This window comes from Myotis myotis, unplaced genomic scaffold (genome assembly GCF_014108235.1).
Source record: "Myotis myotis isolate mMyoMyo1 unplaced genomic scaffold, mMyoMyo1.p scaffold_m19_p_11, whole genome shotgun sequence".
Lineage (NCBI taxonomy): Eukaryota > Metazoa > Chordata > Mammalia > Chiroptera > Vespertilionidae > Myotis > Myotis myotis.
Genome location: NW_023416315.1, coordinates 13,829,028 through 13,853,608, shown reverse-complemented (window position 1 = coordinate 13,853,608; position 24,581 = coordinate 13,829,028). Strand labels below are relative to the sequence as shown.

The 24,581-nt window shown below is 44.8% G+C and overlaps 1 protein-coding gene across 1 annotated transcript in view; it reads right to left on the bottom strand.

Moving 5' to 3' along the window:
• The window catches only part of SRPK2 (SRSF protein kinase 2), a 239,748-nt gene that overhangs the window by 10,379 nt on the left and 204,788 nt on the right, over positions 1-24,581 (bottom strand). The window contains 11 exon segments of the mRNA XM_036327570.1: positions 2,046-2,153; positions 2,261-2,361; positions 8,292-8,375; positions 8,378-8,657; positions 8,659-8,774; positions 9,349-9,509; positions 9,511-9,558; positions 9,560-9,579; positions 11,192-11,217; positions 12,399-12,482; positions 12,485-12,563. Of these exon segments, the coding sequence (XP_036183463.1) occupies positions 2,046-2,153; positions 2,261-2,361; positions 8,292-8,375; positions 8,378-8,657; positions 8,659-8,774; positions 9,349-9,509; positions 9,511-9,558; positions 9,560-9,579; positions 11,192-11,217; positions 12,399-12,482; positions 12,485-12,563 (1,107 nt within the window).

Here is a 24,581-nt window from a genome sequence, read left to right as displayed (position 1 = left end):
GTTATATTTTGAAACTTTGATAAAAGGATGGGCATGTGGAAACACTGCCTCATCTTTACCAGGTTCTCTACTTAGAACAAAAGGGAGCTCTCAGTCACGACCTTCGGGGACAAGTGGGGGGGGGGGGGGATGAAGACTGCACCTCCCAGAAAAATCACCGTTGGCAAAAATTTTCATACCCTCATAAGTGGCCCTAGAAGTGCTGAGGGAGAGTGTGTTTAATTTATTGGAAAGGAGGGGCGAGAGGGTCGGGGGGAGAGCTGCTGGAAGGAGAAGTGAATGCTCTTCCCCAGGGGTGGCTGAAGTTGAGGCCACCATTTACAGCAGCAGCAGCAGCAGGAGTCAGCGGGCAGGAGACTGTGTGGACGGACCAATTCTTCTATAATGGAGGGAAGACAGACACCCTGGTATGGCCTGTACTGCCTGCTCTGCCATTATTCTGCCATATCTGTGATCTTGTCCTATTTTTCTGGTTATATCACCAACATTTAAGATCCAAAATTAGAAGCACAGGATATCAGAGTTAAAAAAGTTCTCAGAGTCTCTTCAGGGCGGCTCTGACGTGGCCCCTTCTGTGCTGCTGGGACAAGCAAGGCCTGACCTCAGCCCGTCCTGAAGCATCCTCCCCCGCAGCTCCCACTGTTCAAAGCCTCCCCTCTCCTGCCCCAGCCCCCCCCCCAGCCCCCGCCCGCCCCCGCCTGCCCTCAGGAGCCACACAGAGCATCTCGAGCTTCAAAGGAACCACCACATTTCCACCAAGTCTTTTAACCATTCTTTTCCATACCCAGTCACAGCAATGCCTTAGTTTTTGATACTTACTGAGAAACTCAATTTTCAGAATTATCTGGAAATATCCATCAGAGCCACGCGGGAATAGAAAGGCACAGTTTCAGTTCTGTTTGCCATATCTGTTGCCTCAGATCATGCTAACCTGAAACATCTACTTTTTTCATATCGTTTTAGTGCTATTAACAATGCTTTTGCTGCAGCGGTAACAAATAATCCAATAAACTCAACTGTTACATTCACCTTTGAATAACAGTAAATCTAATTATTCAGCATTTTTTCAATGAGACAAGTGCCTAGCTTTGCACACATGCCCTTGCATTTCAAGGTCAGAGGAGAATTGGGGGGTGAGGGGGGGATATGAAATAAGGAAAGCATGAACCACCACTCTAATCAACACACACACACTCCATTTCCAACAGGACTCCCCAGTACAGCCACGAGGAGGAAGGTGCTGACCTGGCCAGGAGAGAGGGCCAAGAAAGAGAAACCGAAACCGGCTTATGGATGACGGACCGTTCACGTTCATCAGTTCACATGTAGGGAGTGAGAAAGAGATGCCCTGGTGGGGCCTGGGGCGAGCTTAGACACCACTAAACTCCTGATGCACAAGACCGGCAGCGGGAAAGGACTGGACACCGGGTGGAAGAGGACTCCTGAGGTCCGAGGAAAACCTCACCGTGTCCCCCACGGAAGACCTGGTCTCAGGAGCGTGTGCAGCTACTGCTGTCTCCGAAGCGAATGGACAGCCCTGAACAAGAAGCCAGGACATTCTCTAGATTTGACTTTATAGAAAAAGAGAGACAAAACACTGGTAGATGGCTGACCTTCCTCTCCAGTAAAGAGATAGGGTCGGCCAGGGGCCTCCACACTCAGAAAATCATCCCCTGGGCCACAGTGTGAGTGAAGCATGAGGCTGCAGACAACCTGCAGGCTCTCAGCAACCAGAGGAATTAGCTGAAGTCGCTGCCACCACAGTGGAGGTCTGGTTCTCAGGGCTGGCTGCCCAGGGTCTTGAGAGGACACCTCTCTCACAAGACCAGACCCAACCCAGCCCACGCCCAGGACATGCCCGAGAAGAGTTCTTCCAATTCTTAGGACACTTAAGGCTGCAACCTGCCCCTCCCCTGCCCACAGTGGACAACCTCTATGGTCAGGACGGTGCGGACGGCAGCACCAGCGAGACCCTGACCGTCACGGGCACCCAGGTGATGAGCCTCTGCAGGGAGGAAAGTGGCCACGCCCTACGCCGCTCTTACCATACAGGCCGTGCTCCAGATGTCAGCAGGGGTGCTGTAACCTGCTCCTATTAAAACCTCTATGGATCTGTACTGACGTGTCTGGATGTCTTCTGTGAAGTGTTTATGCTGAAAGGGAACAGACTGCATTACCAGGGAGGACACATTAAAAAAAGAAAACAGCCTGTCTTCTACATGGCCACAACCAAATGTTTTAGAAAGAAAATTCTACTTACCACCCAACAAGCATTTCACAGGTCAGCAATCTTAACTCTAACTTTATCGGCGTTCCGTGGATCCAGGGGATTCACCAGTAAGTCCGCTGCCCGGGTTTTGGCTGGCATGAGCAAACAGCACGACAGTTAGTGCATGGGGGAAGTGGCTGGCAGGTGTGCACACACGTCTGCCGGGCACAGAGCCTCCTTTTCCAGAAAAGGGATAGGATGGTCATTGAGGCCTGGAACCCTGTAAGCTGAACTCAAAAGAATTTAACATTTGTGGTCTCTATCTCTGGAAAACATTTTGCAAAAAGGAACAAACTAGGCTGCCCAAGACCCCTCGGGCACCGCCCCGCCCTTTCTCCTTTGCCTCCAATTCCTTCGCCCCTCGGGTCAGCCCTGTGCAAGGGACCAGCCCCGTGCAGCTCCCTCCTGCGTGTCTCTGGCTGCTCACTGTGTGAGGGCACATTCCCTGGTGGGCCCCACCTAGCCCATCTGTGCATTACTACAGAGCACGGCAGCAGAGCGCCACTCTGAGCGTCACTGTCCCTGCACCCCCGCCCTCCCTCTGCTTGGGATGTTAGATGATGATTAAACAGATTAAAGGCCAGGACTCATCAGCCTGGTTAGCCTTGGACAAGGAATATTGCAGAAGATAGATTTCCTGAGAAGACCTGGTTTGTAAGGCAAACCTCTCAACCTCTGAGGTCCTTCACGATGGTCTTGCCAAATAATCGGCCCCTCTCAGCCCCAGGGTGACCCTGAGAGAACCTCCTGGTCGGCACAGGGCCAGCCTCCTCAGGGCTCGGGACAGAAGAGCGTCTCAGACAAGTCCAGACCATGCCTGCATCACGCACAGTGACCACGGGCCAGTGACCATGGAAGTAACCTGGTGAGGCCCAGACAGCAAATCCTGGAGCTCAGTCAGCATCTGCAGCAAACCTCAACTGACCTACAAGCTCGGAATTCTGGAAAGGATGAGGTACAGCCATGGCTTTTACTGTAGAATTCTGAAATGGTTTTTACAGACTAAACACAACATTAAACACCCTTTGCTCAGGCAAAGCTGGGCACTGCGAAATGAACCAAACCTCCTGTGGGTGCATCTGTGCCACGAAGCCATGGCACTGAAGGAGGCTCTGACGCCTCAGCACCCAGGGCAGCAAGGCCGGCCGTGCTCACTGTTCATAGGGCCGTGGGTAGGTGAGGTGCCTGGCACCCAGAACACCGACACAGCCCCTCAGGAGGGGCCAGCGGAGGTGGAGAGCGCTCTGGTTTGACCCTCAAGACCCATTCCTCAGGCTGTGGGTCACTGGGGCGGGCAGACTCACATGTTCCCTTCCTGCTGACTGCCAATGCCCACGTTCCTCTTTATAAAAAGACTGATCACCATGGGCCCCATCAAAGGCCAGATCTGAGCTAAGAAGAAACACAGGAAACTCAGAAATAAGAAGGAAAGCAGCCCATAAAAAGGCACAATGTACACCCCGAACAGAGAATGGGTTGAGAAGAGAGTTCCAGGAGAAACAAAAATGCTGCCCTGATGGATGCATGGGCAGCACGCGAAGGCTGGACAAGTCCGTGTGGCATTGACAGGAGAGGCAGCAGGCAGGAAACCGGAATCTGAGGTCTGCAAAACTGGAGTAAAATCTAAGTTCCAACACCTACAAATTCTAAGACTCTGGCCAATGACTGAAGCTGTCTGAGACTCAGTGAAACGAAGGGAGAGGAAGGGACCACCCCTCCCCGCACACACAGACTGTGCACCGGAGGCGGGCAGTGTCTGGCCTGTAGAGCCCGGGGCTCCCCTTGCCAGTGGCGGGGGAAGGGCCTGCTCCAGGGACCACATCCCCTGGCTCAGGTGTGAGGCAATGACCACCTCACAAACAGCACTATGGAATTTACCTTAAACATGTAATTGTATAAAAGCACAGAGAAGGTAAAAGAGAACTTTCTTCTGAGTACCTGACTGTAATATTCAAAAAGTCATTTCAACATCTGCACAATGGAATACTACGCTGCTATGAAAAAGAAAGAACTCTTACCATTTGCAACAGCATGGATGGACCTGGAGAGAATTATGCTAAACAAAAAGTCATTCAAACACAGGTACAATCATGCTTGCTGCACAGTCACACCCATTTTACTGCTACCAAGGAGAGAGTGGCAAGTGGAAAGAGTTCACTCCATGAAGGCCTGCAGTCTTAAGCCATTCCTGATAAACTGGTCTCAGGGTGACACTGTGTTCCCTCCACTTGAAACCATCCTAGAAACTAGTAAGACGACAGCCAGGGGGGCCTACAGGTGACAAAACAGCCGCCATCACTGCACTGCAAGGCTCTATTCTAGGCCCAGATTGATACTTCATCCATTCATTCATTTTAAATCCTCACCCAAGGACATCTCCTCCATTGATTTCTAGAGAGATTGGAAGGGAGGGAGGGAGGGAGGAAAAGGGAGAGAGAGAGAAACATCGATGTGAGAGAGACACATCGACTGGTTGCCTTCTGCACATGCCCTGACCTGGGGCTGGGGAACCTGCAACCAAGGTACATGCCCTTGACTGGGAATCCGGGAATTGAACCCGAGACCCTTCAGTCCATGGGTCGATACTCTAACCACTGGGAAAAACCACATTGATACTTTAGTTTAAAGTATCTGTAACAGGAGGCATGAATGCCCTCTCGATATGCAGATTCAGTACCAAATGCAAGGAGCAAAATTAGGAGATTTAGTGCCCAAACCCGACCCATTATCTGTTCTAGGTGCTGTCTTGGCACAAGAAACAGCATAAACAAGACAAATGAGGTTCACCCACCACACCCCAAATTAGGTAACTCATGTACCAGCTGGGAGTATGGGCAATAAAGCAAATAAAATGAGTCACACACCATGTCAGGTGGCTCTTTATGCTGTGAAGAAAAGCAAAGCAAAGAAAGGAGCTGGATAATGGAGGGTGTTCAGGGGAGGCCTGAGGAGAGGCCTGAGGAAAGGGAGTCTGGGAAGGGAGCTCTAGGCCAGGGAGGTGGAGTGCAAAGAGGCACCAACACACCCGCTGGTACTTCTGAGAAACTTCAGAACAAAGCTAGTGTGGGAGGTACAGAATGAGCCCAGGAAGTAGACCCAGGGGATGTTAGGGAAATGACCGGCAGGGAGCAGACTGCATAGAGCTGTAAGCGTTAGCACTGTGCCTCCGGGGCCATGCTCAGTGGACGGGATAAGCTTTCAACAAGCTCTCTCTTTGGACTGCTCTCCAGAGAATGGCTAGGGAGTGAGAGCAAAGTGAGATGGCAGAGGACCTGTGTTAGTTACACCAGCCTAGGCAGGACTGACCCGGTCACCATTAGGTGAGAGGGGAAGGATCCAAAACAGACCAACATACTTGCAAGGGAAAGCCGACACCACCACGCTGCCTCAAGTCTCTGCCCCTCGGCCGTGATGAGCCAGGGTCTAGTCTATGGATCCAGCAGCGAACAACCCAAGAGGAATCCTGCCTCCTCCCTCCACCTTCGAGGCTCCCACATTCTCCAGCCTGGTGTGTGTGCCTTCCTTCAGACTTCTCGCTCTGGCCTGGCCTCTTCAACCACGCTCTGCCGTAATGAAAAGGATCTAAACAAATTCTATGTCGTCCATTTGGCAATTCACCATTGAATTGTTGACACGAGCTGCTGTACGTGTAATCACTTTCTGCGTTTGGCTCATCAAGGTTATACTCCTTGGGGTTTGGGCAATCTTCTTCATCATCGTCTTCGTCATAAAAGCTTGTTTCTCTTGCCTCGTATTCATTAAGTACCACGTGGCACCCACCAGCCTCTAGATCACACCCCTTTCTTGCAGAAAACACCTCCCATAGGGGGAGCGGTGGGGTGCTGGCCATGGTTATGAAACAGCCAAGCTAAAAACCAAAATGAGGACCTCCCATCACATGCCTGGATGAGGAGATCCTGTCCCTGCTATGTCCCTAGAATGTGACAATATTCAAAAGGTCTGTTTGGTAAGAAGAGACTAGGCTCAATGAAAAAAGAAAAAGAAAAAAAGAACTTCGCCTTTGCTGGTTTGGCTGGTGGATAGAGCGTTGGCCTGCAGACCAAAGGGTTCCAGGTTCAATTCCGGTCAAGAGCACGCACCTTGTTTGCTTGCTCCTCCCAAGCCTGGGCCGGGTTAGGGCCTGTGCAGGAGGCAACCAATTGATGTGTTTCTCTCACATCGATGTTTCTCTCTGTCTTTCCCTCTCTTCCACTCTCTCTAAAAGATCAATGGGGAAAAACCAGACCTAATAGTTCTCCCTGCCTCTCCCAGCACTCATGCAACAGGCAGGGTGCTGGGAATGGATGGAGTGTGTGTTGTTGGACAGAGTAAAATTTTGACTGTGAGTAGAAAAAAGTGGGAGAAAGGAACGAGTAGAAGAATGTAACCAAGTATCACTGATTTGTTTGTTCATTACTCAACAAATGTTTATCTTAGAGTCAAGTTAGATGCTGAGCTATAAAGAGAAAACACAGAGCCCTTTCTTTTTTTTTTTTTTTTTTTCTTTCCCCCCATCTCGCTTTTATTTATCTTATTTTGTTGGGTTTTTTTTAAACAAACAAGATCTCGAATAAGCCTTGGACAAACCAAACTGTTGTGATGGTAACAATAACAAAACAAAAAAATCAGGGCACAAGCATTTCAGTGTAAGTGGGAGAATACAAAGAGGCTCACAACTCCAATACTGAACATTAACCCAAAAATAGTTTATATCTGTAATTTATAAGAATCACAATGCCAGGTTAAAAGACAAAAGTCTACAGTACTAATCTGCTTTGTCTCTCTCTTGTTCTCACTCTCTCTCTTTTCCCCTTTTTTCTTTTTTCTATTTTTAATTTCACTTCTACCTCAGAAACACAGAGCCCTTTCAAAGAGATTTACATCCTAGTGCAGAGAGACAATGGAGATGAACAATGACCATGCACTTAAGGAGAGCTGACCAGTAGGGAAGAGGGGGAAGGATCAGGCCAGCGGGGGAACACAGGACTCGTGTTTGAGCTGCTACCTGACCAAACAACGAAAGTTTGCCAAAAGCATGGACAATGGATAAACAGGAGGAAACCTTCCAGGCCAGCGGGAAGCACAGTGAAGGGACAGAGCACGAGCGAACACGCCTGGTGCACACAGATGTTCGTTATCGTGTCTTGAAAATAAAGGGGAAGGGGCTATGCGACACTTGGTGCCCAGCAGTCAGCAGTGTTGGCAGCCTGAGAGTGAGTACGACACGCAGAGGTGAGTGCGTCCTTGGATGAACCGACATCCCAGGTGAAGCACCTTGTAAGTACCTTTAAAAGGTTCTGCTCGGAGTAAAGGTAAACAGGATCAGACTGTGTGTAGCAAGGCGGCTCTGCAGGCCTTTCCCACCTGCTGAAATGGAAGGGCTGCAGACCTGGCTGAGCGATCTGCGGCTGGCTCGCCCACGGACTGTCTGTTAAACACTTGTCAGCAGGGGGAGCAGAGGAGGTTTGTGAGGCCAGAATGGAAACCAGCCATGGTGCCCAGGGTTTCTTACTGAAGTCCCTTGGCAGGTCACGGCAGAGATGTGTCACGTGGCATTCACATTGAAATCCTTGCCACTGCCTTTAAAATGGCAGCAACCAAGTCCTATAATCAGGAATAAGTATCAAAGTAAAGACACCCCTTCTCAATCAGACAAAGAACAGGCACCTACCTCTGAATAGAAACAAAACAAACCAAAAACTAAATATTACAGATGGACGTATAAATTAAACTACACATTCTAGAAAGCTACAGGTATAAGTTCTTAAACTGGGAAGGTTCTTAGACGATGTCACTAAATATAGAGAGAATGGGACAAGCTCAGAAATGGATCTGAGACGTAGCGAGCAAGAGAAAGTGGCACAGACTATACTCTATGTCACATTAGTTATTCACGAGCACACAGATAAAATGGAAGTGGTGCGGCAGACAGACATGGCTTTCCCACCTCCAGCCAATTCCCTCCTTTGTCAAGTGTGACTCAGACCACTGAGGCAGGTACCTGATGGGGAGGGACACTTACTTTTTGGCAAATCCCCAGTGCTGAAGGCGAAAACCATCCTGCTCTTGTCTTGGGATGGGCTGTTTTACTCCTGCTCAGTAAGCAGGATTCTTCAGAAAGTGCAGAGCCACAAGCCACAGGTTCTAAGGGCCCAGAGGACAATGAGGTGGAAAACTCTGGAAACTGAGACTTAGGAATTTTATTTCGTCCATTAGGCAATTTATCATTGAATTGTTCATAGGAGTTGGTATACATGTAATCACTTCCTGCGTTTGGATCATCAGAGTTATACTCCTCGGGGTTTGGGCAATCTACTTCATCATTGTCTTCATCATCCAGCTGCTGCTCCAGCAGGAACGGGCCATTCCCAATGTGGTCATTGGATTTTAGGTGATTCTATCCAGGTGGGGTCTATCTTCTCGAGCTCCTGTCCACCATCGTCTTCATCCTTCTCAATGTTTTCCTTCTCAGCATCTTCTTTCTCTTCCTGGTCCTCAGCTTCACCTTCAAAGGTTGATGAATGGAGAATTAGAACTTGTTACCTCCTTACCACAATGGCACTGAGCACTTATCTCCTCCAACAAGAGAGAACTCTAAATGTGCTTAACTTATGCACTACATAGCAGACACCGCTTGGCTCTCAGGTTTCCGAAATCTTAATTTGCATTTATTAAGTAACTGGCCTTCTCTTATTAGAAAGAGTTAGTTCCTGGGGGAAAATGATCTAATAGTTGCATTTCCATTTCTACCGTCTCCTCTGTAACCCTCAGGGAAGGTTTGTGGGTATAGTACTATTACGTAAAAGGTTAATTACAAAATAAAAGACAATCATCAGCATGATAGAAACATGGAGTTTCTCAGATATTTCCCATGTTTTAAAAAACTTGTGAAAATATTAACATATTTCTGGCATCCATTTTACAAATGAATTACCAGACAGTTCCCCATATTCCTGAGTAAGGAGTTAAAGAGAACCCTCCTCACTCTGAAGCAGCACGGCCACCCTCTGTGGTGCCCGGGGGAGGGCCCTGTTAGTGAGGCCTGGCCCTCTCTGCAGCCCCGTCTTCGAGCGACTGACCGTTGTCCAGCGCAGGCTCTCCCTCAGCAGCCTCCTCTGGCGCTGCTGTCTTTAGTTTCCCCTCTGGGCGGTATTCATCATCTTGCTCCTTGGAAGGTACAGCTGATGTGACATTTTCTTCTATTATTTTCCTTTTGGCTTCACACTCCAATTCTTCCCAAAAGCAGGTGCTTTTCCAGTAACTCAGCCTGCCTTTTCTGCTGCTTTTTTGTTTTTAGAAATTTTTCCTATCTACAACATGGTAAGAAAATACCACAGGTCAGTCTGCTTCTTTTGAAAGCACTATGCAATAGTATAAAGCCTGGAAGTATAGCAAATACTAACAAAGTCTGGTTTTTTTTCAGATTGTATTCAATTAAAATCACATGCCCAGACATGAGACCTACCTGGTGGCTAGGGTTACAGTCAAACCAGGAAAAAAGGAACCAATGTAATATCAAATAATAGGTCCTACCCTCAGAGGGATGTAGCTTAAATCCAATTAAGTTTTTTCCATTGAAACTCTGAGAAGTACTGAATATGCTGAGAAAACAAGAAGCACCACTTGCCGAACCGGTTTGGCTCAATGGATAGAGCTTCGGCCTGCGGACTCAAGGGTCCCGGGTTCGATTCCGGTCAAGGGCATGTGCCCTGGTTGCGGGCACATCCCCAGTGGGGGGCGTGCAGGAGGCAGCTGATCGATCTCTCTCATTGATGTTTCTAACTCTCTATCCCTCTCTCTTCTTCTCTGTAAAAATTCAATAAAATATATTTAAAAAAAAAAAAAAAAAAAAAAGAAGCACCACTTGCCAGTTTTATGTGCTGCTGCTTGTACACAAAGTAACAAAGTCCCCTCTCCTTCCTACCTTACCAAGGTGCCTGCCAAAGCAGGTGTTTCCTTCATGGGCGGTCAACAGCACTGCTCGTGTTTGGGTCTCACACACTGAGCTGTTACCAACAGCCAAGACTGCATGAACGTAGGAAATGAGCCCATGAAGGAAAGGAAAAAAGAGAAAAGCGCCTCCAATGATAGGCATCTAACTTGGAAGCTACTAGCCATGAGAGCCTCCAGTTTTCACAGAGCAAAGCCAGCTGCTCGAGTCGTGGGGAACTATGGAGAACGGCACGGCTCACGGCCTCGCAGGCCAGGTGGCGCAATTAGTACCACTCCTCTTCTACTGGGACTTCCATTCCAAACTGAGGGCTGTGGCGGCACCCTGAATTCCTGGGCATTTCCTTTCAAAGCTCTAAAATCTGTAGGTGACGAGATAGAGACATTCAATCGTCCCCTGGACCCAGCTGGGGTCAGGGCTGCTGGGCAGGGTTTCTTTCCAGGCAGCCTGCTTCATTTGACTGGACTCAGTGTTTTCTCAGGACCACAAAAAAGATCATCCCTCCCATATTTAACTGCTAGCGAGGGGAAAAAATTTAGAGCTGCATTAGAAAAACAGGTAACTTGGAAGCCAATGAGAAATAAGGTAAAGTGTTTTCAGAATAATCACACTCTAAACTCTATTTCTATCACCTATTTCACCAAGCTCGGCCAACAGCACTCCAGAAAGCACGCAAGGAAGATGAAGATCAAACTTGGAACCGCTCTAACTATTTCTAAGTCTAAAATTCAGTTCAGCTGACCAAAACAGTTTAAGTCTTCTATATTCAAGGATACACAGCATTTGTAAACGTACCTGTGTATTACATTACTATATATTAGGATATCTGTGATTGAGAAAGGAACCAAAACAATATATGACCAATTCCCTCAACCTACCCTTAAATGAAAAATTGTTGCAGAAAGAAACAAACTACTGTTACACTGCGAAAAGTTCAGTAATGAGCAGATGCTTTTAAGATTAGTACTTACAGGTTTTTGCTGTGGAGCCGTACTCACTAAAACAAACAAACAAAAAAACGACAGTTTAGAGGGAAATTGATACATATCCTTATTAAATTGTAAAATGAAATAATTACTGTCTTTTAATGGCTATCCAACTTCAACAATTTAAATACTAGAGCTTCTGAATCAAAGAGATCTAAGTCTAAAGAATGTTTACCCAACTCAAATGAATGGTTCTTAAAAATCATAGCAATAGCTGTTCAATATGGAACCATTTCTCTTGTTTATCTAAAATTAAATAACCATTTAAAAATAAAATGAAATGAAATAACCATTCATTTCAGAAATATCCAAAAGTCCATTTCAGTGCCATCCAAAAGCACTGACTAATAACTTAAGAAAATGGAAGATTCACAAATGAAGTCATTGAACCAACTTGTTTTATAAACAATGAAACAATTTAGATGAGATGTTTGAAAATTATTTAGCAAGTTTGTACAACTAAAGTAAATCAAATATTGCAGCAAATATTCTACAAATCAAATGACCAGACCTTGCCAGTCTCAAAAGCTTGAAAGACTAAAAGAGTCCATGATCTAGGAAAACACAGATGGTAGAAATCAGATTCAGAGGTGCTGCATCTCCCAAGCCCCCGTCAGTCACAGGGCTGCAGCCCTGAGCCTACTCGCCTGCCTGACAGCCTGGGGCACACACACTGTGAGGGGAGGGGAGAGAACAGTCAACCCCTCACTGCCACCTTTGTAGTCAGGGAAAACCAGAAATTAAACTTGATATACTAATACTCAAGTCACTTGGTCTTTCCCCCCCGCCCCTGGGGTCTGTAACTGATTCCAAATCCACTAGGTAGACTATGACTGATGTAACTATGCTAACTGGAGACTAGGAGGCATGCTAACAAGCCTGAAGCTAGAAAAAACTCTGATGACTACACGTCGGCTACATAGGCCCTGCTGCTGTATATTCTTCTACAGAGAAGTGGGCGACAGAAGGAAATGTGCAAAGGTAAGAACTGAAATGACCTTTTAAGCGAGAACAAAGAACTCAAATGTGAAAGTGTAATTTGAAGCATCTTCCTTCTTAAAAAAAAAGTAGTTATTTCTATCCATCAGGTTCTTACCAAAGTTCCTAATACGTACACAGCTGCCTCAGCATGCAACCCTGCAAGCTCTCAATGTTCCCAAACTGGCTGAGACAGAGCTGGCCTGGCCCTCACCTGCAGACCCTGACGGAGGAGGAGCACCGGCTTTCTGCCACTGCATGGCCTCAGCTGCCATTCTTCTCACGTGTGCATCATCACACACATCAAGATGTCCCCTGGCTTGATGTCAGTATGAATGATCTTGCATTTCCTGTGTAGATAATCTAACCCCTGAAGTACCTGATCACAATGAAATTAAGAGAGGAGATAAGTTATTTTACCGTTATTACTCAATATTTATTTGTAAAATAGGTAATATTGTCACAAGGCACAAAATTCAAAAGACAAAAAATGATATTTAGTAAAAATCTCCTCCCACAAGCAACCAATGTGTATCATTCTGGAGATAATTTATGCTCACGCAAACAAATGCATCTATACATACATCTATATATACATTTTTTAAAGACTTATTGATTTTTAGAAAGACAGGAAGGGAGAGGGAGAAAGAGGGAAACATCAATGTGAGAGCGAGACATCAATTGGCTGCCTCCTGCATGCCCCCCCATCAGGGATCAAGCCCACAAGCCAGGCATGTGCCCTGATTAGGAATCGAACCGGCCTTCCGGTGCCTGGGATGATGCCCAACCGAGCCACACCGGCCAGGGCTATATATACTTTTATAATAACTTTATTGAAATGTAATTTCGATACCAAACAATTCACCCTTATAAGTGTATAAGTCTATGGTATTTAGATGTGCAGCCATAGCCACTATCTAATTTAGAACACCCACTATCTAATTTAGAACACTTTCATTACCCAAAAAGAAACACTACTCATTGGCAGTCATTCTCCTTCCGCTCCAAACTCCTCCAGCCTTAAGCAACCACTAACTTACTTTCTATCTTATTCTGGACATCTTACTAATAATCTTACCTAATAATAGACAAACATGTAAATTGACTGTCCCTCAGCTATGCTCACCAGCCAATCAGGAGAGTATGCAAATTAACCCAACAAAGATGGTGGTTAATTTGCATACGTAGGCGCCCAGCGGCCTGGGTCCCAGGAACATCATCGGGCACCCAGGTCACTCCGAGGTAGGCCCCGTGTGGGCCCTGAGCAGCCTAGGAAGGGCCTGAGCCGGGGGCTCCTGGGCAGGGCCTGAGCCTGCGATCAGAGCCGAGGGGGCAGGGGTGGAGCCCGTGATCGAGGGAAGCAGGGGCAGAGCCGGCAATCAGAGGGAGTTGGGGGTCCCCTGCCCAGTCCTAACACCTCTGGCCGAGGTGTTAGGACTGGGCAGGGGTGGAGCTGGCAATCGGAGGAAGCAGGGGGTCCCCTGCCCAGGCCCCAAAGCTTTAGGCCTGGGCAGGGGCCAAGCCAGGGATCAGTGTGAACTCCAGAGGAAACACCTTTTCTGACCGCTCATTGGCTAAGCTCCCTGTATGCCACTGGGTAATAAGTAACTTGGGTAATAAGAATCCAAGAAGGTGACCTAGGGTTTTTCCACCACACTCCTGGAGAAAAAAAACACAGATCCGCTGCTGGAGTGCTAAGAAATGTCATATCCTGCCCTAGCCTGTTTGGCTCAGTGGATAATGCCTCGGCCTGCCAACCGCAGGGTCTGGGTTCAATTCTGACCAAGGGCATGTACCTAGGTTGCAGGCTCCTCCCTGGCCAGGGCCCAAGTCAGGGCTCATGCAGGAGGCAACCAATCAAAGTGTTCCTCTCACTTTGATGTTTCTGTCTTTCCCTTTCTCTTCCACATTCTCTAAAAATCAATGGAAACATATCCTCAGGTGAGGATAAAAAAAAAAAAAAAAAAGAAAGAAATGTCATATTCTATGAAAGACACATCCTGAAAATGCCTATAAGAAAGTTATTTTTTCATGGTGAAGGGACTGGAGTCTGTGTTGATGAAAACGCCTTGGTGGCTGTGGTGACTGACAGTGGCTGCAGCAGTGGGGTGATGGGGCTGGTGCCTTCCTCTGATCAGCCCAGTTGCCTCCCACAAAGCGATGCCGGACTGCGGCTTAGACCCACTCCCCAAAGGGAGCAAGGAGCGGATCTAAGCCGTCAGTAGGACATCCCCTGAGGGCTCCCAGTATGTGAGAGGGGGCAGGCTGGGCTGAGAGGACCCCCCCCCACCCCCCAGGGCACAAATTTTGTGCACCGGGCCCCTAGTTTTATATATAAGTGAAATCATACATAGTGGTCTTTTGTAAGTGGTTCATCCAAATATAGCATGTATCAGCACTTCATCACTCCTTTTCATTGTTCAACAATGTTCCACTGGAAATGCCATATTTGTCTAGCCATTCACTCGATGGACATTTGGGGTTTTTCCACTTTTGGACTACTATAAATAAAATTGCCATGAACATTCACATACAAGTTTCTGTGTGGATATATGTTTTTGTTTTTCTTGAGTATATACCTAGGAGTGCAACTGTTGGATCATTGGGTAACTCTATGTTCCACCCTTTGATAAACTGCCAGACTGTTTTATACAGTGGCTACACCACTTTCCGTTCTCAGTGGCCACGTGTGAGGGTTCTGATGTCTTCCTCATAGCCAGTGCTTTCTCTGTCTTTTTCATTTCAGTGACTGTAGTGGATAGGAAGGGTATATCTCACTGATGACTAATAATGTGCATATATTTTTAATAATGCAGGAAAGGAGGTCAAAGTTTTTCTGGACTTACTTCCATGGGAGAGGAATTTTATCAATTATTTCCATAAGCAATTATTTTTAAAATACAGATCATGTTCCTATACATTAGAAATTCAATATGCCCAATGAATATTAACATTTAATAAATATCATTAAACCATTTTAAGTCATTTAGGGGTCTTGTCCACAATAGACAAGTGGAGAAAAGACAAGCAGAAGATATATAATATCACTCAACTCTGGAAAGTTAGCAGTAAAAACCTAACACTTCTGTTTACCTTGAGAATCTGGCTAAACGACCTTAGCAGACAACAGAGCATCAGGAAGTGAGGGTACAGATACAGAGATTTCAAAAAGAGAAAACAGAATGACTGTCTCTCAAGTAGCATGAAAATCCCTCATCGAGTCTTACCCCCTCTTTTCTAGCCACACAGTAGACTATGTGTTTGATACATAGCAATAAACAAAGTCCCCTGGCTTCATGGGCTTACATCGTCCTCATGTTATCACAGAGCTTACTGCTTCATGCCAGGGGAGAGAAGGGTTGGCCAAGGAGAAACCAAGTTGAATCATGGGGACAGTAAACACAATTTAGAATGTGGACGAGTTCCTAGTAATAGTACCAGTAAATGTCAACACTTTTCCTAAAAGATCTTTCACCACCATCTCATCCTCAAGTAGCTTTTATCTTTCTACCTCAGGTCCTTCACATTCTCAGGTTGTTTGACCATGTGGGAGGCTGCACAGGTATGAGTTCATGAGATTCACTACCCAAATGTGTTCATATGAGTTCCCCATGACAATGAGGCTATCAAGATGAGCAAAGTGTTCTCAGAAAGAAGTTAAGAGTCCAGATTTTTTAAATGTTGCTATTGCACACACCTGGGTTAACTTTCTTTAAGAAGCATAGTTTGTAACATCTGACTATGAAAATAAGCAAAAGACTTCACCACTGGAACAAATTAAGTTAATTAAGATTATGTAAGTCATTAAAGGAAAGAAAATGGTTAAGAGATGAAGCATTAAAACACAACCTCGGGGGTCACACTGTTACTAAACACTGCTCACTCACTCACTGGGCAAGGTATCTGAGCTTCCATTTTCATATATCTGGTTAGAAACATAGTGAGAATTAGAAATAATCTGTGGAAATCATAAAAAGAAGGTCTAGCTTACAGGAAGCTCAAAAATAAGTGATATAACTGAACTAAGCCAGAAGACTTGTATTATTGACTAAATAACTATAACTTGACTAAGTCATTTCTTGAACTTCTCTAGGCTCAGTTCTCCCATAGCTAACATGAATGGGCTCTACTTGATATTCTCTGTGGTAATAAAGTTACATAATCTGATTCTGCAGTTTCTTTTAATTCTAGACTACTATTTTTTAAAACCTTTAGCTGTAAGCTAAGAACAACAGTTTTATTTTTTTTTAAATGTCATTTCTGCCCTGGCCGGTTTGCTCAGTGGAAAGAGCGTCAGCCTGCGAAATGAAAGGTCCCAGGTTCGATTCCGGTCAGGGGCACATGCCCAGGTTGTGGGCTCAATCCCCTGTGGGGGGGCTTGCAGGAGGCAGCCGATCAATGATTCTCTCTCATCATTGATGTTTCTCTCTCTCCCTCTCCCTTTCTCTCTGAAATCAATAAAAATATATGTATGTATAAAAAAAAGTCATTTCTGTTCTCAGCCACTGAGGTTTAAAGCAATAAAGCACCCCAGAATCCAGAATCCAACAATAATGGCAATCTTACCACCATTTGTGCAGAATTACTATGATGATGCAAAAAATAAAATAAAAATCTATGAAGCAAGTTTCATGCTCAAGGATAGGTCTCCCCTTGCATATTCTGAAAAATAGTTAAAAGGAGCCTTTACTAATTTCCCCTCTGTTGCCTTCATTTGTCAAATCTTAAGTATTTCTCTCCTGCCTAAAAAAACACACATACTGCCCTGACAGGTTTGGCTCAGTGGATAGAGCGTCGGCCTGCAGACTCAAGGGTCCCAGGTTCGATTCTGGTCAAGGGCATGTACCTTGGTTGCGGGCACATGCCTAGTAGGGAGCGTGCAGGAGGCAGCTGATTGATGTTTCTCTCGCATCTATGTTTCTAACTCTATCCCTCTCCCTTCCTCTCTAAAAAAAAAAAAAAAAAAAAAAAAAAAAAATATATTTTTTTAAAAAAAACAACACACATACTTGGCCTCAGCAGCAGGAGGCAGCAGAGGCTGCACAGATCCTTGGGCTTCTTTGAAAGCTGAGCTCCATCTAACCACACATGGGCCAGGAACAGGGCTGCAGCCACTCAGGGAGCCCACACACCCTCCTGGAGCAGGGGCCAGTTTTCTCCACAGGAGTCAGGCACACAGGTCAGCAGCAGCACAGAAGTGAAGGCTGAGAGCAAGAGAAGCCCCAGTTCTCAGTCAGGAACTAACTACCCATGGCTCAGAGCAATTCCCTTCTCTCAAGTTCAGCTGTAAAGTAAGGGGTTTGGTCAAGACTGCCTCTAACTTTTTTTCTATACACCTATGAAACAAGTCAGAGCTCATCTATTACTGGCGTTCCTATCCACCATGGCTTGCTGGAAATAGAAGTTGAGAGTATAGTAATGTGGAGACTTCTCTCAAAGGCATCTCCCTGGCCCTGCGCATGCACCACCCACACTGATGCTGTCCCCAAAATCCTAAACTGCAAAGAGAAACAGAATGAAGACTGCCGGTCAAGATGACAGTGTAGGTAAATACGGTACTCACCTCCTGCCACAACCACATCAAAATTATAACTAAACTACAGAACCGTCATTCAGAACCACCTGAAATCTAGCTGAATGGAAATCCTACAACTATGAAATTAAAGAAGCTACACTGAGACTGGTAGGAGGGGCAGAGATGTGGAGCAGGCGGGTCCCATACTCACATAAACATCAGAAGGGGTATCTCGGCTGTGGAGGTCCCCCCTGAGGAGCGAGGGGTCCAAGCCTCACACCAGGCCTCCCAGCCCAGGATTCCAGGGCCAGGGGGAGAAGGCCCTATAATTTCTGGCTATAAAAACCAGCAGGCATTGAGGCTGCGAGGGAAGACACGGCAGCTGGAGTCCCAGGCAGTTCCTCTTAAAGGGCCTGCTCACAGACTTACTCAGACTCACTCACTCTGAGCTCCAGAGCTGGGGCAGCAGCTTGTAAGGTGCTAGAGACATACAGGGAGGAACTGAATTCTGCAGCATCACGGCAAGAGCTGAAGGTGGGTCAGGGGCAGCTTTCTCTAAGACAGAAGTGCTGGCAAAGGCCCAACTCCTTTTCTGAGACGCCCACACAACACACCTTGTGGGCCCACCCCAAGCCCATTCCAGTGGCTTTTCCACACAAATGACCTCTCTTGCCTCATGCTTTAGACTTTCCTAAAAATCTCTCAAACAAACAAACATCTGGCCTGGTGTACCCCATACCTCTTGCTAAGTGGCCTGGTCAGGCCCAACATTAGCAGCAGTCTGTCTTGTTGGCAGCTTGGCCTCTCCTGGGTACCTCCAAGCCCAGCACAAGTAGCAGCAATCTGCAGATTGCTCTGTAGCTTGTGCCAGGTGGCCCCTGAGCCAGCATGTCCTCGGGTGAGGATTAGAAAAAGAAGAAAAACACATAAAAATACAAACAACAAAATGTTAATAAATACCTATCTCTTGACAATTAAATATAAAAAAACAAAATAAACAGAACAGAAACAGACTCATAAATACACAGCCTACTTTGGTGGTTGCCAAACAGGTTGGGAGGAGGGGGGTTTGGGGGCATGAGTGAAAAAGGTGAAGGAATTAAGAATTATAAATTGGTTGTTACAGAATAGTCACGGGGATGTAAAGTACAGCAGACAGAATATAGTCAATAATATAACTGTGTGGTGTCAAGTGGGTACAATATCAGGATGGTCCCTTAGAAAGTCATGTGTCTAATCACCAGAAATTAATATAATACGTATGCCAACTGTAACTGAAAAATAAATGATTTTAAAAGAGAGAAACAGAATGAGAGCAATTTTCCAAATTATTTTATGACTCCGGTCACAACTCGGGGACTTTCTTCCTTCCCACCTGAACAAAGGACACAGGGTGTGAAGACTTCGCCTGCCTCCCCCTCTGTGGGTAAGGCCCTGCTAATGCAGCTCCAAGGGAAACCACCACAGCCAGACGAGCTGGCAGATCGGAGAGGGCTGGCCCTGATCTAGGGTGCTTCCCTGAGACAGACTTCTTGTAAGTGTGGACGTGACACCAAAGGGATTCTCTCTAGCCCAGAATCTCTCTTACTAGGAAACGAACACTCCCACTGGCTTTCTCCTCCTCACTAAGACAGATATGAGGCAAATCCTATAACTGCTTCTGACAAGCACGACGATAAGCAGAATGGAGAAGTGTGGGAAAAGAACTGGATACTCAAACCAGTCTCAGTAGACACTGTCCTTATCCACCCTGGACTGAAATAGGCCCCGGCTCCTTGCTCTTTCAAACAGTGATTAGTGAGAACTGATGAGAAAACCCAGCAGTTGTACTTCTGAATACAGTCAGGACAAAAGGTAAATCCTCTGTGCCCTGCATTTAGATGCAGAGTAATGAGCTGGGAAAGAGGCTTCACTACCTGGAAATGTGTCACTGTATTTCCGAGTTGAGGACCCAACATTTTGAGGATAATTCCAAGTTAATACAGAATCAATCATGTGCACCACCACACCAAACAATTCCAAGAATATTAATGTTTACCAATTTAAAATTAATCTTCTGAGCTAAAATTCAACATACTGGGTTGACCATAATGAATGCACTGATGACTAGGAGAAGTGAAATAATTAAAATGGTAAATAAATACTAAGTGTCGATAGCGTGGTCCAGGGACTGCTGAGTCAGCCTGCCGGCAAGGCCCCACCCCTAGCATGCCCACAGGATCGCCACCACAGAGGCAGGTGTGAAAAGTACTGCATTTAAAGTCCCCTTACATATATTGCAGCACATATTACAAATTATAAATTACCTGTTAAATAAAACCCAATGGCTGTACTTTTAAACAATCTAATTGTCATCTCTATTAAGGCGAAAAAATAAAAACAAACCACCTACTACAAATAGAGACCTGAACGCACACCTTCCATAAAGACATGCTACAATTTGAAATGCTCCCAAATCTTTCTATACAGACATTTCATACCCTGCAGGTGAGCCGAATCACACCACCTGGATTCGGACCTCGATGCCCGCACGGGTAACTGTGGGCCTGGGGAAGTTTTTATCCTATCTGTGAAAGGCCTTCTGTAGAGTGGACATAACAACCGCCCTGACCTCCTGAGGCTGTGATGAGGACTAGACAGCATCACACACAAAAAAAGCACTTACAACAGTGAGAGCCTAAAAGAGGATAATCAATGGCAGTGACAATAATGATGACAGAATAGAATAATTTAAAAATCTGGTGACTTTGCTACAAAACTGGAAAACTAGCAGTTAGAAAAGTCACCAAAATTAGGGTCCTGCTCTTAACAACCTTCATTTAATGGCAAGAAGTCCTTCTTTACCACTTTTCTGTAATGGGCAATAAATTAAACCATAAAGTTTTAAAATGTGAGATGTCAGCCACCCTTTCAATTACATAAGAAAGTCAAAGCTATGTTTAAAGAACAGCAAGACATTTAAAGAAAACTGCACCACAAATAACAAATACTGCCAACAAGCACCATTATTCTTCTTTCAGTTTCAGAAATAAAAGTTAGACATAAAATAGGCCTCAATAAAGCTGATTTAAAAAGAAAAAAAAAGAGAAATGAAAGCTGTGGGTCAAATAGACAACTACAAGACTCCACTCTTGGGGCGAGAGAAGCAGCCTGGTGCGGAGAGTGGGGGAGGTGCACTGCTGCAGCACTCAGCATCCTCACCACAGGCAACCAGGATGCCCTTATCCGACTGGGCACAAGGTCACCATGGCTAAGTGAGGACAGCTGAGACCTGACCAAAGGATTGATAATAGTGTAAGTATAGGAAACCCTAGAAATGTGATTGTCAGTACTTTTAGAAAATAAACAAGTGTTAATTACCTTCAAGCCTGTCAAATCATAGGTCAGTCAAATCACAAAGTCAGATTAAGAGGAACATACACCTCTTCTTTCACTTAAGAAAAGACATTTCTTGATCAGCTACTACATGAAGGAAGTGGCGAGAAAATGTGTCATGGATACATGACCTGTACCTGCGCAATGCTCACAGTGCAGATGAGAGACTCGAAAATTGCTCATAATGCTGGATGCTTTCTCACTTCCTCGTCCCTCAGAATGCATCTCCACAACAAAGCCACAAATTAAGTATCATCATCCCGATTTTACAAATGAGGAAACATACTCACAGAGGCTAAGGAATTTGATCATCATCAAACAGTTAAGTGCCAAAATTAGAATTTGAAATTAAATCAAGTCATGCACCCATTGTACTTTCCTCTATTCTAGTGGTTCTCAGTGAGGGGGAATCTTGCCACCTGGAGGACATGTGAGACAGTTTGGAGTAATTTTTTTAAATATATTTTTATTGATTTCAGAGAGGAAAGGAGCATGAGAGAGAGAAACATCAATGAGAGAGAAACATTGATCAGCTGCCTCCTGCACACCCCCTACTGGGGATCGAGACAGCAACCAGGGCATGTGTCCTTGACAGGAATCAAACCCAGGACCTTTCAGTCTGCAGGCAGACACTCTATTCACTGAGCCAAACCAGCTAGGGCCAGAGTAATTTTTGTCAAAACTGAAGGTGGTGGTGGCTGGAGGTGGGTAGAGGCCAGAAATGCTGCTAAACATCCTACAAGTCATAGGACAGGTCCCTACAATAAAGATTTATCCAGTCCAAAATATCAATCCAGTGCCAGGGTTGAGAAACTTTGGCTTATAAGACCCTGCAAAGCATTAGGAAAGAACCAAATGCAGGCCGCAGGTATCGAGGGGAAAGAACACACCACTATTAACTGGGGGAGTATGAGAAGCCTTCATCATAGAAGAAGTATTTTGGTTGGGTCTTTAGCTAAAACATGGGTACAAAAGAAAGCAGGGTCTTTTCAGCAGCCTAAGACAAAAGAAAGATCAAAGATGTGAAGCTAAAAAAAAAAGCAAGGCAAGTACACTCTAAAATACCTATCAAAGAAAACTAGTAAAAATTTATGAATAAAAATTCTGGTAAATAAGCACGTATTCATAAATGCTTTAGGACATCTTTCAATATTCTTAAGAAATTAGTAACTTGGTTGACTCCACGACGGAAAGTGGGTACCTGAAAGACATATATTTTAGAACAGTTATGTATATTACCTATTTAAAAGATTAATTAATTAATGGACAAAAATTTACCTGACAGGACATAAGAGGTGAATCAAGGTTTGTAAGGGGAAAATATGGGCTGACACCAGATGGCAGAAGGAAGAACAACAATGATTTAACTCTTATTGGATATAAGCCCAGTACAATTCCAAAGTTATTACATGCTGCTCAGCAAACCAGTAAAAGCATGAGCTCCAACCCAGACTATCTGGGTTTGAATTCCTGCTAGACCACTTAATCCTTCTTAAGTTACTTCCTGACCAGGGGCAAGTTCTTTCACCTCTCTATGCCTCAGCTGCACTTATATAAAATCAGGAGAGTAAAATAGCTATTTCATAGGGTTACTATGAGGATTCAATGAATTAAAATTTGCAAAGTACTTAGAATTATGCCTGGCACACAGTAAGCACTGAGTAAATATTTGTATTTATTGATAGCAGTATCCCTTTAATCTAATAAGAAAGGTACCCTTATTATTCCCATTTATTTATGACGAAATTGTGGCCTGAGTTAATTAAGTTGGCCAAAGTCCTTTAGTTAAACTAAGGTATAACTGTCGCCAAAATCTAAGCTCTTTATATCTATTGCTTCATGAAAGTCAACAATGTTAAGCTTTGGGCAATAAGCAATGGAAAAACACTAGAGGTTTAAATGAAAATATAAATTATTAAAGCAAAGTTTTACTTAGAGAGGTAACTGCTAATGGAAAGGAGAACAAACTGGAATAGGGAGGAAGTTGGGCTGGACTCTGAAAGAGCAGAGAGGAGCCTGTGGACCGAGGACAGTGGCGCCAGAATGGAAGGGACATCAAGAGCAAAAGACACGGCTCAGGAGGGACCAAAGGCCAGGTGACTGGCGAAGGACAGCAAGTGGCAGAGCCACAGGGATGACTGAAACGAGGTCAGCTATGCCTGACCATGAAGGTGAAGGAGGACACATGGCAAGAATATTAGAAAGCTGGCCCTGCCTGTCTTGTTCGGGGAGGGATGTAACTATGCAGGTCTGTTAATAAAGGATCTTCACAGTACTATTTACAAGTCAAAAATACTAAACTCATATGCTGACTCGGAGAGATGAAGGGAAACTCAGGTACATAGGCTATTAACTGGGATATATAATAACCTATTACTTTTAAAAGTTAAAAGTTTAGGGGAGAAAAAATCCAGATTCCATGATAACATTTTTCTTAAATAAACTTAAAGACAGGTTTCACACTAAAACAAAACTTCTACTCACAAAACCTAAAAGAACAAAGTACAGACCATATAAAATCAGGATTTCATCTTGAAATTTTCCTAGAACAATAAAACATAAGAGCTCTTTAATTTCCAAAGCTCAGTGTATGTGTGTAACAGGAGGATACTACACTCGGAAGATCATTTCTTCAATCATCAAGTATGCATTACAGTTCAATTAAATTGCTAGATTTCATCTTTAGATTTACAGACTCTTTTACTCGCTAAGAAAGGCTAGATTTTGTTTTCCCATTCTGAAATACAAAATAAATGTCAATGGTTCATCTGCTAATGCCCTTACATGGCCAAGCCTGAGTACTGACATGGTCAGTTAACAATGGCAACAGCCTACATCTTTGAAAGTGTGGGGTCAAAGGAAATGACAGAACCTGTATGGAATATAGGCAAAATGGTATTTCTGAAATTATTTACTTTTTGTTATAATATGTAAGTCATTTTATATTTTCAGGATTTAGCAGAGATAATTAAGATATAAATACTAAAGCAGCATTTGGGAATCAAATAACTCCAATGAACGTATTAATTTTCCCCCTCATCGCCTATCTTCTAAAGAAAAGCATTGTCTTTTCACATGAAAAATTAACCATTTTAAAATAATGAGTTAAAATGCTACTATCTAAAACCTAAAAGAGAACTAATATATTAAATAAAAGCTAGCCAGAAACCCATACATGGTACATATGCATACCTAACATAATACTACGTAAAAATATAGTATCTCGCTGAAACCGGTTTGGCTCAGTGGATAGAGCGTCGGCCTGCGGACTGAAAGGTCCCAGGTTCGATTCCGGTCAAGGGCATGTACCTGGGTTGCGGGCATATCCCCAGTAGGAGATGTGCAGGAGGCAGCTGATCAATGTTTCTCTCTCATCGATGTTTCTAACTATCTCTCTCCCTTCCTCTCTGTGAAAAATCAATAAAATATATTTAAAAAAATATATAGTATCTCATGTGTAAGACACTATAGAAAGCCCTTCTCTTACCAAACCTCTCTCCTCAAATA